This window comes from Crocuta crocuta, unplaced genomic scaffold, assembly GCF_008692635.1.
Source record: "Crocuta crocuta isolate KB4526 unplaced genomic scaffold, BGI_CrCroc_1.0 scaffold128, whole genome shotgun sequence".
Classification (NCBI taxonomy): domain Eukaryota; kingdom Metazoa; phylum Chordata; class Mammalia; order Carnivora; family Hyaenidae; genus Crocuta; species Crocuta crocuta.
Genome location: NW_027532232.1, coordinates 320,427 through 339,312, shown reverse-complemented (window position 1 = coordinate 339,312; position 18,886 = coordinate 320,427). Strand labels below are relative to the sequence as shown.

The 18,886-nt window shown below is 44.6% G+C and overlaps 2 protein-coding genes across 2 annotated transcripts in view; one reads left to right on the top strand and one right to left on the bottom strand.

Moving 5' to 3' along the window:
• The first annotated feature begins 1,281 nt into the window (after positions 1-1,281).
• LOC144242995 (olfactory receptor 6V1-like) overlaps positions 1,282-18,886 on the top strand; it is a 309,970-nt gene continuing 292,365 nt past the window's right edge. Inside the window, exons 1-2 of the mRNA XM_077778034.1 lie at positions 1,282-1,305; positions 1,591-2,016. Coding sequence (XP_077634160.1) covers positions 1,282-1,305; positions 1,591-2,016 — 450 coding nt within the window. The remainder of the gene's footprint in view (positions 1,306-1,590; positions 2,017-18,886) is intronic.
• Positions 8,790-9,725, bottom strand: LOC144242990 (taste receptor type 2 member 41-like). Its single transcript, XM_077778032.1, has one exon. It carries the CDS (start codon positions 9,723-9,725, stop codon positions 8,790-8,792), a length of 936 nt encoding a protein of 311 aa, XP_077634158.1.

The window sequence follows — 18,886 nt, the reverse complement described above, 5'->3', positions numbered from 1 at the left end:
TTTTAATGTTTTATTTATTTCTGAGAGAGAGAGACAGCATGAGCAGGGGAGGGTCAGAGAGAGAGGGAGTCACAGACTGAAACAGGCTCCAGGCTCTGAGCTGGCAGTCAGCACAGAGCCCGACGCGGGGCTCGAACCCACGAACCGCGAGATCATGACCTAAGCGAAAGTCGTACGCTCAACCGACTAAGCCACCCAGGCGCCCCTGAGGCAAATGATTTAAACTCTATTGGCCTCAACTTTTTCAAACAAAGAATGAGAAGCTTAGCCCAGAAGTTTTTTCCTCCTCAAAAACTCTTCTAGGTTTATCTTGAAACATATTCCTTTCCCCAAAAGAACATGTACTAAATCTTCAAAAATAAGATTAAAAGGTTCCACCTAAAGCAGTGGTTAAACTCAGCCTGGCATTTTATTTGTTTGGGAAACATTAAAAGTTACGAATACACCAATATCTGTGTTTCTCTCGCCTGAGGTTGTGACTTGCTTGCTTTGGAGTACAGTATGGGCTTCTGGAGTCTTGGAGCAAGCCGGGTAATTCTAGTGTGCAGCCTCTGTGGCAGGCACTGCTCTGGGGTCCACACGGGTCCTGTGGGACCTTCACAGTCAAACCCTAGTGTCTGGAGTTTTCCTTCCTTTTCAAGCTTCCCCAGTGGGCATTCAAATGGGCTTTCCCAGCAGTGGACTCTTCTCCGTGTCCCTGCAGTCTCTCCGTGTCCCTATACTACCTAAGAGCACTGTCTTCCCCCACCATGTTGCAAAGACACCTAATGCAGACATGGCGATGGAGCTAGAGGGACTTGCTATTAATAAACAGAGAAATAAAGACTATAAAATTGCTTAGTACATTTCATTTGTGCTAAGGGAAAAAACAGCATCTTTAGCCTTCGATAGAAACTAGAGACCAGCAAAGTAAACAGGGAAGTTTTCCCAGGGCACACCTGTGTCTTCTGTGACAGAAGGATTTACACATAACAGAGTTCAAAGGCGTTCAGAGGCACTCCCTCACTGACTTCATTTGTAGGCACCACATGCTGCAGTGGCAAGCGAGAGAGATATACATTCATCTTTTATAAATCACTTACTTTAACATTCAAATAAATGCCAGCATTTCACCAAGGAAACAGTATAATCTCAAGAAGTTGGGACATAATTATAGTGAGCATAATGTTCTACAATGAGGCCCTGATCTTATCAGCCTAGGAATAAGCCTGATTAATCAGTTCACTGAGAACCAAATGAGTGATGTTCTCTGTCACGGCCCCGGCCTGCCTTATGGGAGCAATGGGAAAAACCACGAGCTCTAGTGTGAGGAGTGACGACAAGGAGGGAGTCCAGAGCACAAGTCCTACGTCTTGGGATCAGAGAATAATCCTCAAGGCCACTACTTTAAACACTTTTTTAATCTGTGGACCCATACTGCGAAACATTTGTTAGGAATCTTTGCATGAAAAGAAAAATCATAAAAGATCCATGATTTGAAGAAGCTCAGAGTCTAATGGAGAAAACGTACAAGTTCTTGCAGTCCTACCCAGAGTCCTTTGCTGTAAATTCTTACTGATTCTGGACTCTCTAAGCCACCTCCTCCTTCAGGCAGCCCGGCCCACCTGCCCCACGAGGAGGGACAACCTGACCTGGGAAAGCGAGTTTGTGCTCCTGGGGCTCTCCAGCGACAGGCACACCCAGGCGGGGCTCTCTGTCCTGTTCGGGGCTGCCTATGTGCTGACGCTGCTGGGCAACGGGCTCGTCCTCCTCCTGATAGGGCTGGACGCGTGGCTGCACCTGCCCATGTACTTCTTCCTCTGCAACCTCTCGGTGGTGGACATCGGCTACACCTCCAGTGGGGTCCCCCAGATGCTGGTGCACTTCCTCCCGGAGAAGAAGACCATCTCCTTCACCCGATGCGGGACCCAGCTCTTCTTCTCACTGGCCCTGGGGGGTACCAAGTTCCTGCTGCTGGCCGCGATGGCCTATGACCGCTACGTGGCTGTCTGTGACCCCCTGCGCTACATAGCAGCAGTCTCTGGGCTTATGGGCCTGGTAAGTCCTGTGGCAGAGACTGTGGTCACGATGTACCGGCCCACCTGTGGGTACATGCGCTGAACCACGTGGCCCAGGCGGATGTCACACACACCAGGTTGTAATGGTGGGCTTTGGTGTAGTAGGGCTGCTGGTGCCCGGAGCTGAATGTTGGGTAGCAACTCAGTTGTGTTACAGAGAAATACAGACAAACTCAAAAGCGGAAAGAGAAGGCTGCCTTCTAAGGGCAGTGAAGCTTGTACTAAGGGATAAAGTGTTTGTGCAATGGTGTGTGTGTGTGTGTGTGTGTGTGTGTGTGTAGAAAATGTACTCTTTGTTTTTGAAGGCAAATAATGACTTAAGTTCTGAAATCTTCTTTGTAGCTTTGGCCTGTTCTCAGTAAGATTCAAAAGCAGTTTACACCAATCAGAAATGTTACACATTTGCTGATGGGGTGAACGTGAGCATATGATTCCAAGGGCACTTTCACCCCTGGCCTAGATGTCAGCTTTGCCATCTGCAGTCAATCACCAAACATCACATCCACTGACCACCTCTTCTGTGCGCAGCGCAAGCCCTTCCTCGCCACAGTTATCATCCCAACCTCCCCCTCCCAAGCGCAGAGAGCATCATGGGCCTGGGACACCATGCAGGTCTCAGAAAGAAATATCAATCGGAGAACAGACTGTATGCAACGCACCATGTCAGGTCCTGCAAGACACACACCAGCTCTGACAGGAGGGCCTTCCTTCCGATGTGGAGACTATATGAAAAGATAAGAAATAAATGCCAAAAAAAAAAGAAAAAAAGAAATCGCAACATAATTCAACAATGCAAAAAATACAATTAAGAGGATATTTACTTAGTTACCAAATACAAGACGGAGGTTCAAAACCCCATGGAACTCATGAAATTCTCCCATGAAGGGGAAAAAATAGGGGTAGTTTGCAAAGGGATTGAAAGGGAAGAAAATATTAAATGGGGCCTCAGAAAATGGTTGAATTTGGACAGGTGAGGGAGTCAAGGGACAGGTTCATTTATGGTGAGTGGAGGAACCATAGAAACCAGTGAGAAGGTAGAAAAACCTGAGGTCTGTCTGGGAAAGAGCGAGCAAACCGCTCTGGTTAGAGCAAAGGTTTCATCCTGAGGACTCATGAGGCAGACGTGAGGCTGGAAAGAGGGTTTGGTAGGGCTTTTCAAACAAGGCCAAGGAATGTGCTTTAGAGGCCAGGGCAAGAGAGCAGAGTCTCTGATATGGGGCATGACACGTGATAGGGGCTTCCAGAAGCTGTCCTCTTCCTCTGCACCAGGACTGTTAGACTAACTGAGACTAAAACAAATAGCACAAAATTTTTCTTCTTTTTGTCTGACAAACTCTCTGTTTCATGCTTAACTAGAGGGAGTAAGTGGAACACTTATTTGTAATTCACNCCAAAGCAATCTACATATTCAATGCAATCCCAAACAAAATTGCACCAGCATTCTTCTCAAAACTAGAACTATCCTAAAATTTGTATGGAACCACTAAAGACCCCGAATAGCCAAAGTAATATTGAAGAAGAAAACCAAAATGGGAGGCATCACCATCCCAGACTTTAGCCTCTACTACAAAGCTGTCATCATCAAGACAGTATGGTATTGGCACAAAAACAGACACACGGACCAATGGAATAGAATAGAGAACTCAGAACTGAACCCAAAAATGTACGGCCAACTAATCTTTGACAAAGCAGGAAAGAACATCCAATGGAAAAAACAGCCTCTTTAACAGATGGTGCTGGGAGAACTGGACAGCAACATGCAGAAGAATGAAACTAGACCATTTTCTCACACCATACACAAAAATAAACTCAAAATGGATAAAGGACCTGTAATTCAACTTCCTCGAATTTGGCAGACTTCACAGACCAGGTAGGTAAGGCAGGTTTCAAAGACCAAAAGAATTGGGAAGAATGTAGACCAGAAGTTTTTTAAAACATAAGGAAATGTCAGAAGTAAAAGTGAACAGATCTTGAAGTTGAGACTTGAACAAAGAGTATAACTGTAATGTGCCTTCTGCTTTCCGTTTGTTTTTGTTTTTTTAAATGAAAAGATAAGCATGCCATCTGAGCAACAGGCTGAAGACTGAGCAAAACCCAACAGAGCTTACTTACTTGGTGTTTCTGTAAGCGTCACCTCTGATAACAAGCCTGCTTTTCTGATGTCACCCCATGTCTCCAGAGGCAACCCTCTGGTTAGACAGGTCCCATCCTGGCTAAGGAGGGATCTGAGTTTGCTTTTCTAATACTGACTCACAAAACAGGTATGAGCCTCACCAAAGGCACTAGCCTGGCAAAGGCTTCATACTTTTTCATCGAGAATAAATCAATGCATGAAGTCCAAGAGAGTGAAACTCAGTTCCAAGGTGGGAACTTTATTAGAAGAGTATTTCTAGAGTCACTCAGAGTCAAAGGAGGGAGTAAGGGGCCTGAGGGAACACTGTTGTATGGCTATTTGGAGCAGACCCGGGAATGTACACGGCGGAGGATCCCTACGGCAAGACCTCCTGCTTTGCCGGGACAGTGGTAACCTCTTCTATCTGGAACAAAATTCGCGCCCATACAGCACTCTTCGCTTCGCGCAACCACACGACCAGGAATACCCACTCCAAGAGAGCAGAGTGCTCAGCCTGGAACTCACTGACAGGCTTCTGTGCCGACAAGCCCCTGGAACTGTGTGTTCACATGTCATCTCATCCACCATGTTATCACCTCCTCAGGGATTTGTAATGATCTGCTCGTTTTGCCCCTGATGCCTCACAAGACTATAAACACCATGGGGACAGAAATGACATTTGTAGTGCTCATTACTTTACGCTCAGCACAGAGAGCTGTCTACGGGTAGGCACTCCAAAACTATTTGCTAACAAAATATATTCACAAACAATCTGGAGCCTGCCAAAACATTAATACATCCTCACATACATTTTTTCATTGTGTTTTTAAATTTTACGAAATTGCTTTCATAAAACCTTCAGTAGTGAACTGTGATGTTTGCCACTGGTTGATAAGATGGGTTTTAGCTCAGCTTTGCTGATACCACAGAACTGGATTTTGCCTTAGGAAGCACTACCTACCAGAAGGGGGCTGGGGAAGGCCTAGCACATGGTCTAAGGTCCACCACTCAGTCTGATTTCTCATTGATTCAATCTGGTCTCCAATGTATTTTCTTAGTCTTTTCGTTTCTTTCCTCAATAGAACAGCTCAATATAGCAACATAACAACACATAATATGGAATAAAGTTTTAAGATAACAGCTAATATTTAGTAACTCTTACTATTCCTGTTTCGTTTTCTTCTTTCCCCTCTATGTCTTCAAAGAAAAAACGAAATAGCTTTTTTTTTTTTTTTTTTTGCCTCCCTTAGCTGATGCCAAAAGCTACTTAAGTGCTAAGGGAAAGAAGTCAGTCAGAGAAAGACAAATAACATGATTTCACTCAAATGTGGAATTTAAGAAACAAAACAGTGAGCTCAAGACGGGCTCAGCGTCGGTACCAGAGGCTGTGCAGGCCTGCCGGGCAGTCGGCCACCATGCTGCTTCTGCCCCGGCCGCAGGCATGGGTGCATCGTGGGAGGACAGAGCCGCCACCACTTCGCCTGTGACACCTGCCCCTACATGCACGTCACCCACAAGGTAAAACCCCGGACGTGTCCAAAGTGAAAGAAGTGGACAACACGCTTGTGGAGCAGCTGCCTGGGAGAACGCGGACTCTACTGCAGAGTCATATCCTAAATGCGAACACCCTTGTGCCCATTTCATGCAGCTTCAGACCCGCTCTGCGGACGAGCCAGTGACCACCCTCCACAACTGCTGTGATGCTCAGTGTGGACACTGCCAGGCTGGCTCGGCCGTGTCGGTGGCTGCTCCCCTCGTTCCTCAGGGTGGATTCCCAGTCAGGAGTGTGAACTGTGTGTCCTGAGGGTCCTTGTCAGTGTGGCAGAAAGTGAACCCGTTAGAGTAGCTGCCCAGGATGTAAACGTAGCCCACCTGCCCATCAGCAGATGAGCCCATTAGCATCCAGGGAGACTTTCTGGGAGGGTGGCGGGAGGGCACCCATAACCAAGTGCACTCGGTACTCTCCCGCTCTTTTATCTTTTATATGTATGGGGTAATGACTCTCTCACCATCAACCCTCTTTTTTTGTTGTTGTTTATTTGTTTATTTTGAGAGAGAGCATGCATGCACACATGAGCAGGGATGGGCAGAGAGAAGGAGAGAGACAGTGAATCCCAAGCAGGCTCTGCACCGTCTGTCAATGCAGAGACAACGCAGGGCTCCAACTCCAACAAACCGTGAGACCGGGACCTGAGCTGAAAATAAGAGTCGGATGCTTAACGAACTGACCCACCCAGGTGCCTCTTAATTATGTACCTTAATTATATACCTCCATCAGCCCTATTAATTATGTACCCTGTTTGCACAACTAAAAAAGTAAAATTTTATAATTAAAAATAAAAAACAAATGAACAAAGGGGAAAAGAGAAAAACAAACCAGCAACCAGACTCTTAATTATAGAAAACAAACTGCTGGTTAACAGAGGGGTGATGGGGGGAGGTGAAGGAGGTGATTGGGGACTAAAGAAGGGCACTTGTTGTGACGATCACCAGTTGATGTGTGGAAGTATCGAATCACTATATTGTATACCTAAAACTACTATTATACTGTGTGCTAACTAACTGGAATTTAAATAAAAACTTAACCGAAAAAAGCTACTTAAGTGAATTATTCTGTGAGAGCCACACCCCCTGGTGAGTCTCCAGTGCCCTACTTCAGAGTCCCTTCTCAGTGATTTCTTATCCACTACAAATGTTTTTTCTTTATCTCACTCACGCTTATTAGCACGTTAGTCTAATTTAGCAGTTGAAAAAAATTGAAAGAATGGGAAAAAAACCAAGAGGAGCCAAAGAAAGAAAAGAAACGCTGGTCTTTCCTGGTGGCTAGAAAGGTCCTTGCCATCCTCAGGTTTCCCTACTCTTTGTGCGCTGATGCAGATACAGAACATAATTCTTAAAATAATATTAACTATGCAGTACTATAAGTATTATTAACAAGTTATGATCAATACTAATGTGTCATGTGCATATATTATCTACATCAATCTTTGCAGTTACTCTGAAACAGCTGCTATTACCTAAGTGAATGTGCCAGGAAATGAAGGCATAAAGGGTTAATTACACCTAGGAATTCCCATCACATCGTGTAAGACCTATATTTTAAAAAATTAAAACACTACTGAAAGTAATAATAATAATCTCAAATAGTTTTTTATTTTGTTTTGTTTTGTGTGAGGGAAGAGCATGTGGGGGAGGGGCAGAGGGAGAGATGGAATCTTAAGTGACCTCCACACCCAGCTCAGAGCCCAATTCGGGGCCCAACATGGGGCTCCATCTCACAGCAATTGTGAGATCATGACCTGAGGTCAAACCAAGGGTCAGACACTTAACCTACTGAATAAATCTTGGATAATCTTGAATAAATGGAAAAGCATACCATATTCTTGAATAGAAGACTCAACACCCTAGATATGTATTTCTCCTTATATTGAATTATACATTTAATAGTATCCAACAGAATTTTCTTAAGAAGGAATTGTTTGGGACTAGACACTATTATTCTAAAAATAATAGCCAAGAAAGTTAGAAAAGATTAATGAAGACTAGTTTACCAGTCATTTAAATATCATAAACCTAAAATAGTCAAAATATTGTGGTACTGGCACATGATTATACCAAAGTAGTAAGACAGAATAGAAAGGATATAAACATATATATATATATACATATATATATATGAATTTAGTAATGATAAAAGGTAGCATTTTAAAGCAGTGGAAATGTAGACTGAGATTCTCTCTCTCGCTCTCTCTCTGCCCATCCCCTGCTTGTGCATACATGTTCTCTCTCTCTCTTAAAAAATAAATAAATAAAGAGGTTAAATGATTTTGGGATACAAACTAAGAGAAACTCTCAAGTCTTTGTTTTTCAGAACTAAAAGTACATGTTTATTCATTACATGTGACTTTGTGACTTTTGCTTAAGGAAGAAAAAAAAGTTCCAGAGACAATTTGAAGATAGAGAAAATCACAGTGTGTGATTCTAAAGAAGAATAAACATGGAAAAAGTCTGGCTGCCACTTAGACTTCAGAGGGGGGAAACTGAAAGCAGAACAGTGGAAATAATAAGAGAGGCGTTGGTATAAAGAAAAGAAAGTAGTTTTCATAAAATTAAAACCGAATTATCCAAGTGTGGTGAGAGAAAAAGAATCCGCACAGACGGGCCATTCGACATCACAGCCCTGACCACTGTCGGCCCCCCAACTCCTGTCCTCCAGGGCTCCCATGGGAACCCATACATTATCCTCAAGGCCTTGCTTCTTCCCCACCCACATTGCAGCTCAGCCACAGATGCATTTTCTCTTCATCCCCTGCGAGGTCGGTGAGATTGCATGGACTGTTAATCAAGTCTCTTGAACTAGAAGCTGCCACATAACAGGGGCGACATGAAATAGAGAACAGACAGAATTTTGTATTCTGAACTGCTGAACAATACTGGCTCTCTGGGACCTGTGCGGCTCCATTTTAACGGTGTCCCACGGAAGGAATCTCGCTCAGAGAATCCCCAGATTCGACTCCCCTCCTCTCCTTCCCAGAGGAGGAAACCCAGAGTAGAATCCAGGAGATACCTCCGAAGCTATTTCCATGTAAGTGGGCACGGGTTCCATCACCCTTCCGGAGTCACTTCTGGGAAGCCACCCAGAAGCCCCTGGCCAACAGCAGGAGCTGTCGGTACACCCCTCGAAGCCTGAGGTTGCTGAGGATGAGGAAAAACGGATGGACAGATGTACACAGGTACATTACAATCTGCCACGGCCAGTACCAGTCACTCTTTGAGGAGAAGAAACCCGCAGCATCAATGATCAGGGACCCGAAGGACAGAGCATAAAGAATGAGGAAGGAGATGAGCGACTTCAGAGCTCTGGTGTGAGCCTGGGCACTGGGGTCCTGCGGGCTGTGGGCGCTGAGTCGCATTCTCCCAGTGTGTCTCCTCAGAGAATTAATCAACAGTGCGATTGAGACCACAAAAATAGAGCAAGGAAAGAACAAGGTGATCAGTTTCAGGGGCAAGAAATAGTGAATTTCCAGTCTCCTGCTCCACTGTCTGAAGGTCATGTTCCCGGGAAGCTTTCTAATTAAGAATCCTTGATACACAGCATGGTTTCCCCAAAAGAAGAGCAGGGTGACGATGAAGGAGATCAGAAGAGAAGCCGTGAGGAGCCAGGGCACTGACCCTGGGAACCTCCACTTGAGCCAGAGGAAGGTGGGGTGGGTGAAGTTGGCGATCTTCATGCAGAAGAGGACGCTGAGCCAGGAGCTGAACCAGAAGGTGGCTGTGTTCAGGAAGTCCCAGTGGAGACCGAAGAACTGCCGCGCGGGACCCGTGCTGTAGTCGGCCAGGTGGAGGAAGTAGTAGAAGCTGTTTGCCATGCCGACCCACTGCAGGAAGAAGCGGGAGGCGCCCAAGCTGAGGAGGATCATGTCAGAGGGGAGCAGCCTCCCACGCCGCATCCTTTCCCTGCTCAGCACCAGCACGATGAAGCCGTTGGCCAGGATTCCCAGGAGGCACAGCAGGACAAAGAGCAGCATGAAGAAGCCCGAGAGCACTGGCTGCATTCTGACCCCTCTGGTCAGCCCCCTTGCGAGTTGAGCCTTGGTCCCTGGCCTCCTCCCTACCCCCACACACAGCCCCTCTTTAGACCCTCCCTGGGGGACGTGAGAAGAAATGTTCAGGCTCTGCATCTGAATCAGAGCGCTCTCAGAAGGCCGATGCTGAGGCTACAGGGGAAAGGTGAGCTCAGCTGAGTGAGGATGCAAATTTCCCATGGCTTCAGTTACCACTCGGCCCACCAACTGCCCTGATTTGCCTTCTCTGGTTTTGCCTGCATGCTACCATCATTAGCATCAATGTAGAGTTTTTCAATGTCTCGGTGACTGAGCTCCATCCTTCTTTCTGCTCCTTCGGGTCATACAAACATACCTCTCCCCATCAGATCATTCTTAAGACATGAAGTGTACAGGCACCAAGTACGGGAGACACTTAATATGGCCAAGACCCAGGCAAAACAGTGATGACTGAGAAGTCTGTGTCCAGCCAAGCTTCCCTGTCACACACTCACCCTCAAATCTGAGCAGTCATCCCCTTCAAGGTCAGACACTTTGGTCCACTTTTCTACCAAACCTCCTCTTAAATCTTTCATGGACCCTGAGATGTAAATGACTGATAATGGCTTAAACCGGTCTTGATGTTCCAGTGAGAGAATTCATTTCCTTGTGGCTGTGGAACTGAGGGCATCTGCTTCTTGCTGGGTCTCAGTTGAAGGCTCCCTCAGATCCTGGTGGCCACTGGCTGTTTTTGCCAAGTGGGCCAGTTCAGCATGGCACCTTACTGCATCAAGCCAGCAAAGAGAGTCCCTAGAGGGAGCTGGCTAGTAGGATGGAGTCCTACTGTGTAGTATAATCACAGGAGTGACAGCCTATCACTTTTGCCCTGTTCTATTGGCTAGAAGAAAGTCACAGTCTTCAGGGACACTCAAATGGTGTGGGTTACAAAAAAGTACAGATACCAAAGTTGGGGGTCATGGGGAACCATCTTAGAGTCTATCTGCCACAATGAGACACCATAGCTTATGAGGCAGGTGTGCTGTCCTGTCCTCCAACACCAACGTTAAAGAGAGATCCCTATGAGACCACATTAAAAGGCAAAACTATTGCAGGGAGGGTGCCTGGGTGGCTCAGTCAGTTAGGCATCTGGCTCTTGATTTCAGCTCAGGTCATGATCCCATAGTTTGTGGGACTGAGTCCTGCAATGGGCTCTGAGCCGACAGGGCAGAGACTACTTGGGATCCTCTCTCTCTGCTCCATCCCCAACTCTCTAAATAAATAAATAAATAAACTTAAAAATAAAAAGCAGAAATATCGTCTTGAATGAAAACATTCAAAGTGATCCACGGCCAAATGTTTCCTATTTACTAGTTCAAATCTGTCCTTTCTCCATATTTGTTTGAAAAAAATCAAGAGTATTTTTTCATGTAAGTGTGTCCTTTTGGATTGTGACTTTGTCATGAGTCAACTAAGAAAAATAGTCATACAAATAATGTGAAAGTTGTCACTATCACAGCATAAATGTATAATTATACTAAAATGAATAATCCACAACAGAGAGATCTCACTGAAGTTGGGTGAACATGCATTTTTTCTATGAGTAAACTCATAGAGTTTTTACTCATTCACTCAACAAATACTTACTGAGCACTTATATACACGGGTTCCTATTATGGGGGATAGAGAAGTGAACCAAAGAGGTGGGTGGGACTCCTGCTTCTATGGAACTTGCAGTCCAATGGAAGGTAACTGACAATAAGCACACACGAACACGACACCTTCACGCTGTAATCGGCGCTCTGAAGAAAACAGGACAGAGAGTAAGGCTGCTGGAGAATAGCTGGAGGGGGAGAAGTTGCTCCTTCACACCTACAGGCTGGGGAGGGCGTTCTCAGGGGTGACGTGGGCTGAGGGGCCCCAGTGAGTAGAGCCTTTGCCATGTATGGCTGGCTGAACTCATATTATCAAATCACGATTTTATTCATTCTCTTCTACCATTTCTTCTAATTTTACCCAGTGGGAGAACCTTCTCCTGCCAGAGAAAAAGAACTCCCAGAGGCCACATGACTATTCACTCTTATCAATTAAGTTGTCCCAAGATCACTTCAAGGCACAAAACCACCTCAGACCAGAAACTGGGCATTTCTGTCCAATGTATGAATACTACCTAACAAGATGGCACTGGCTACTGCAGATGGAGACTGGAAAAGGGGTGGGAAGGGTCTTGCCTGGACTCGAACCAAAGCCTTGTACTCTCCAGGCCTGGCATGTGTTAAATGCTGATGATCCTTCACGGGTAACTTCAGAGCTCTGGAGACTCCCCGCCGGGCACCCTCCTACAAGCCCCTCTGATGGGGAGAAAGCATGTCTATTTTGGGTGATCTCTTAGGACTCCTTACTCAACTCCTAGACATTTTCCACCAAATTACTGCTGCTGGCATTTCCTTACCCCACTAGACAGCCCTACTGGTCAAACCTCAAGATGCCTGCACACATATGCTCTCTCCCTTGGGGCCCAAAGCTGGTGCCCCAGCCCTGCCCCCACAGTCCAAATGTGGCCACATTCTCCTGACTCTGCCTCGAAAGTTAGCTGGTCTGCTGGTGTCTCATTACCTTACTCCCCCAGCAGGAGCAAGAGTTTCCTTAGCCCGCTACCCCTCCCAACTGAAGCAGTGACACAGCACGCTCGGAGAGTGGCCCCGTGGGGGCTCTGGGGCACCACCGGGTTTGCGGTAAGTCCTCCTCAGTGAAAGATGGAGTGGGCTTCATTACCCAGCTTTTCCAAATATTTCTTCCTCACAAAGTCCCCTCTCTTCTACCGTCTAACCCTTTCATTTTATCAAAGGGTTTCAGGAGTTACGGAACAGGTTTATGTCCAGTTTCTTTGAGAACCTGAATACTGTGAACTAGCAGCTCACTCTGAAATCTCCCATCGTGAAATCTTTGCACTTGGTAAAAACGTCAACTTCGGTTTAAAAGACAAGATCAAGAAAGCCATGCTGGTCATGGTAAGAAACTGGGATGTTCTCCTAACATAACAGATAGCGATTAGAGAATTTTAAACAAGGGAGCAGCATGACCTAATCTGGTTTTAAACAGCTCCCGTGGACCAGGACTCGGAGGCCGGAAGTGGGGAGGGCAAGGGTAGAGGAGAGCAGTCAGGGGCTACGCATGAGGCCCTGCACAAGCAGCTGCCAACTTGCTCTCACCTGCGAGCACCGGAGGCGGGGAGCAGGGACAAGATGCTGGCGCACTTTGAAGGCAGATTCGGCAGGATTTGCCTGATGAAAGGAGTGAGAGAAAAGGAGGAAATCAAGGATGGGTCCCAAGCTTTTACTTCGGTCACTGGAGAATTTACAGAGCCATCTACGGAGAGGAGTTAGCCTGTGAGAGGAATATGTTTGTGGGAGGAAGTCTGTGTTGGTCACGTTAAGTCAGAGACACCTGTCAGATCTCTAGAATGAGACATGAAGGGGACAATTAAAATGGAAGCCTGGATCTCAGAAAGGCGGGAGTAACAGGTTTGGGAGCCACCAACACTTATTCGGTACTTAGAGCCATTACATTAGATGAGACCACGTGGGAAAAGAGTGTGAATGGAGACTGGTTAGGGGCTGGGAGTGAGCCTTGCACCCTCAGCCTTGAGGGGTTGGAAGTCAAAGGACACAGCTGAGGAGACCTGGCTGCGGCTGATTTTCAGGAGGGATTCCATTCTCTGAGCTCTTGCTCGGGAACAGGAGGAGGGGGAGCAAACAGGGAGGAGGGTGACACAGGAATGCAAACTGGGCTGAAGAGACCCTAGCGCCGCAGGGTGATCTGGACCCAGGGGTGCACGTCGCATGCTCTGGGGAGATGCCCTGAGGCAGATACTGTCAAGGTGCTCTCACTCCGAGAGGCCCTCTGGTCGGGACCCAAGCCAAGCCCAGCAGAAGGTCAGTGTTGCAACTGTGCTTTACCACCTGACGGCCTCGGCAGAGAGGCTCTATTTATCATTCATCCGTTCACCAAAATCCACTCAGCAGGTACTGTCTGTCAGGCACTAGGCGAGGCACATAGGCACAGAGATAAAGACAGTCTTTTGAGGAAGAAAGACAAGTAGATATATGACAACTCCATATAATAAATGTTAAAATAGTAATAGTATTTACTCAGTGCTGCTATGCATCCCCATGTACTTCCAACAGCTTTACAAATGTTAATTTTTTGACACTCCTAAAAATGCAATGAGTATCCAAAAAAGGTGCTAGACCACTAGGGATCTATGTACAAAATACTGACACTGGACACCATACACAAAAATCAACTCAAAGTGGATCCCAGAACCAAATATAAAAGCAAAAAGTAAAGAATTCCTGGAGGAAAACACAGGAGTAAATCTTCATGATCTTGGGTTAGACAAAGCCTCCTCAGGACATCAAAAGCACGACTGACGAGGGGCGCCTGGGTGGCTCAATCAGTTAAGCATCAACTTCAGCTCAGGTCATGATCTCATGGTTCATGAGTTCAAGCCCCACATCTGACTCTGTGCTGATGGCTCAGAGCCTGGCGCCTGCTTTGGATTCTCTGTCTCCCTCTCTCTCTGCCCCTCCCCCTCCACCTTGCACTCTGTCTCTCTCTCTCTCAAAAATAAACAAACATTAAAAAAAAATTTAAGGGGCTCCTGGGTGGCTCAGTCAATTAAGCGTCTGAATTCAGCTCAGGTCATGATCTGGCAGTTCGTGAGTTCGGACCCCACATCGGGCTCTGTGCTGACGGCTCAAAGCCTGCTTCAGATTCTGTGTCCCCCTCTCCCACTCCGGCTCTGTCTCTGTCTCGCGAAAATAAATAAATGTTAAAAAAAAAATTTAACAACAAAAAAAGCACAAGTGACTAAAGAAAAAATTGATAAACTGGATTAAATCAAAGTTTACAAACTTGTGCTTCCAAATGTGCTGACAGCATGAAGCCTGCTTGGAATTTTCTTGCACCCCTGCCCCTTCCCTGCTCACTCACTCACTCTCTCTCTCAGAAATAAACTTTTAAATATTTATTTATATTTGAGAGAGAGAGAAAAAGAGACAGAGCATGAGTAGGAGAGGAGCAGAGAGACAGAGATGGAGTCAGAATCTGAAGCAGGCTCCATGCTCTGAGTTGTCAGTACAAAGCCCAACATGGCTGGAACTCAGGAGCAGTGAGATCATGACCTGAGTTGAAGTCAGATGTTCAAATAACTGAGTCATCCAGGCACCCCAAAAATTAATAAATATTTTTTTTAAACTGTAAATCAAAGCAATGAGCTACCACTTCATATTGCTTAGTGTGGTAAAATAAAAAAAAAATAGGTGAGCAAGTGTTGGGAAGGACACAGAGAAACTGAACCCTTCATGCATTGCTGGTGGGATTACAAAAAATGGCGCCGCTGCTTTGGATAACTGCTTGTGTGCAGCTCCTTAGAGCATTAAACACGTATGATCCAGTTCCACTTCCAGGTATACAGATATTCCTCAATTTACAATGGGGTTAGTCTGGATAAATCCATCATAAGTTGGATACAAATACAAAAATATTGTTAAGTTGAAAATGCATTTAATATACCTAGTCTACCAAACATCGCAGCTTAGCCTAGCCTACTTTAAATGTGCTCAGAACACTTATACTAGTTTACACTTGGGCAAAATCATCTAACACAAAGTCTAGATTAGAACAAAGTGTTGAATATCTCATGTCATTTATTGAATACGATACTGAAAGTGGAAAACAGAACGGTTATGTGGGTAGAGAATGCTTGTCAGTATTCACCCTCATGATCACGTGCTTGACTGGGAGAAGAACTTGAAAATTCTCACTAAAAAAAGGTAACTATGTGAGGTGTTCATTAACTTGATGTATATACTTTGAAAGTATATACATATCAAATCATCACATAGTACACTTTATACATATTACAATTGTTTGCCAATTATATACCGCAAAGCTGAAAACAGGACTGGAGTCAATCAAAAAATAACTATGAATGTTAACTGAGAAATACAGAACACAATTTGATGTGTGATAACTATTATATTAGTGTTCAAATAGGTATGTTCATGAGACACAATAAATGCATGATTTTTTATTTTAAAAGAGCGAGAACCACTAATACTTTTGATGCAAAACAGAAGAATCATAATAAATATCCCCCAAATGACAAAATCAGCAATTACGATCCCTGGAACAATCTTAGATAACATAATTGTCTATAGCGGTTAAAAACAGTAAACGAGGGGCGCCTGGGTGGCTTAGTTGGTTAAGTGTCCGGCTTTCGCTTAGGTCATGATCTCGCGGTTTGTGGGCTCGAGCCCCGCGTCAGGCTCTGTGCTGACTGCCAGCTCAGAGCCTGGAGCCTGTTTCAGTCTGTGACTCCCTCTCTCTCTAACCCTCCCCTGCTCACGCTGTCTCTCTCTCTCTCCTAGAAATAAATAAAAATATATATATATATAAATAAAAATAAAAGAAATAAAAATAAAAACAGAAAAAGTACAGGTGCCTGGCTAGCTTAGTCAGAAGAGCGAGTGACTCTTGATCTTGGGGTGGTGAGTTAGAGCCTCATGATGGGTGTAGAAATTACTTAAAAATCTTTAAAAAACAGTAAATGTAAAGTCAACAATTCATGAAAGCATGCTCTCTGGGACATAATCATTATAATGCAGAATAACGCTGCCTCAGCATTCAAGGTAGATGTGAGCCATGACTCCCTCCTTGAAGAGAGGAAATAGGATGTTTAAAATGACAGTCATCACAGTGTAGATTGTGAAACAATGAGCTAGGATATAAAAACACTGCCTGCAATAAAATCCTCAGAATCTGTGCCCTGTCCTGCTAGGTTCCCGTGGGGAGAGCACCACTGTGGTAGAATATGGAACATCACCAAGTTTACTGTGCTCTCGTTCAATTTAAAATTAGGTTTACGATTTAATATAAAATCTTGATTATTCAGCAAAATTAATGAATCAAATATTTTTACTCCTAAGATTTATGTTTTTTTCATGTCTTATGCCATACTTTCCACAAAATATTCGGGTATACTAGAAAGGTGCCATCTGTGAGAACAAATGATGATTCCTCCTGAGAAATTAATAATGATTTTGTTCATTATTGAGTTACTACTGTTAATCCTTTTTCAAGTATACACTTCATAGTCTTCTTGGGACGCCTGGGTGGCTCACTCAGTTAAGCAACTGGCTCTTAGTTCTGGCTTAGGTCATGACCTCACAGACATGGGATCAAGACCCATGTCAGGCTCTGTGCTGATAGCACGGAGCCTGCTTGGGATGCTCTCCCTCTCTCTGCCCCTCCCCCACTCATGCTCACACTTCTCTCAAAATAAATAAATACACTTAGAAAAAACCTTCACAGTCTCTTTCAATAATTATTGAAAGGCTTCCTTATCTCTGACATGGCAAAAAGAAGAAACAATCATAATACATAAGAATATATATAAATTAAAACATATACATAGAAATTTATTATTCTAACTTTGTAAAAAGTTGTTTAAATATCTGAAATAGTATCATTATTTACTTTCACATATGCATATGTATAAATACAATTCTATATGAAGAAAAATGTCTAGAAGGGATAATGAGTGTTATTGATAATTATTCTCTGGATAATGAAAATATGAGTGATTATTAAACTTCTTTATAATATCCTATAATTTCCAAGTCCCTGCAATAATCGTGTATTATCAAAAAGAATATTTAAGTTTTGAAACTAATAAATCATTCGTAATCAGAGTAAGGAAGACTAAATAACCCTACTTCATCTCCAATATTAAGCTTAGCTTGTACAACCCTAAGATTGGAGACCAGTAAGAACTGAATGATGTGGCACAGGGTAGGGGAAGGTAGGGCAGAGCAGCAGGGCAGAACTGGTCACAGTGTTCAAGGTCTCGCTATTACTTGAGTTGTATATTAATCTTCCAGAGACTGCCTCCTGCTGCTTTCCTGCAAATCTTCTGTATAAACATTAAGCATTTCATTAATTGCTACGACTATGCCTCTCAGTACCTCTGTCCCACCGCTCCCCTGCAAACACATACCAGCACAACAATACCAGCACTACCATCTGACTGCCACCACCACAACCCGCAGATCACGTCCTCGTCTATCCTACAGATAAGGAAACTGAGACCCTGGGAAGGTAACTGATTTTCCCAAGGCCACAACATAGATAAGAGGCAGAAAAAAATGAATTCTTTAATTCAGATCTTTACTCCAAGACCCTGCACCAGGTTCTCCAAAAGCCCTTATGTTGTGGGGTTAATTATCATCAGAAGTTTCATGCCCTGGGAGGTTTTTCCAAGCTAGAGACCAAAACTGGAATCTTAATACCTCCCACTACCCAAATGTCCACCAGAAAGAGCATCTGCAGTAGGACACAGGGCGTGGGGCATGAATGCAGTGTTAGCATTCGGTCCTCACTTGTGCCTTGGGAATCAGTGGACAGTATCCTCTGATTAGGGCTCCTGGAAAGCTTATTCCAAATTCCCAGGTTCTGCCTCCACAGGATTCCCTAAATTCATGGAAACCATTCACAAATTTCAAGTCAGAGCAAAAGAAAAGAACTTTCCTTTTGGCAATTTCATTTCTCAGGGCTGGGCTGCCAGTTGCTGCAAGACCAGGTTGGCCAGGAAGAGCTCAGATGGAATCCAGAGTAGTCCATCTAGTATGATGTGGCCAAAAGTAAGCACAAGGCTAAAACAGACCAGAATTGTGAGTCAAAGAGCACGTCAAAAACAGCGACTGCAGAGTTAGACCAAACTGGATAAAACAGGCTAGCAGAGTCCTCCATGCAAAATCAATTCACTTCCCAGATGGCTCTACAAGACAGAACCTATGCAGAAGTTAAAGTCCAAGGTCTAAATGAAGCAAAGAAGCGTGAACAGATAGCACAGGTAAGCAGAGGAAAACATATCAAGGTCTCACTTAGTTTTACCCAAGGAAATAAGCTATTGATTTTAGGGTAGAGACTGCCTTGAGCTCTGTGCTTTTAAAGTCATTCTTGACGTGAAAGAATTAGAGCTTCTGGCATGTGCACTCCAGAGGGGAGCGTGTTCTAAGATATGGTTCCACAACATCTGAATATCCATAGCTGAAGAAGGATGTCACATTATTTATAGCAAAGATACTCTGCGTGTGTGTGTCTTTCACTGT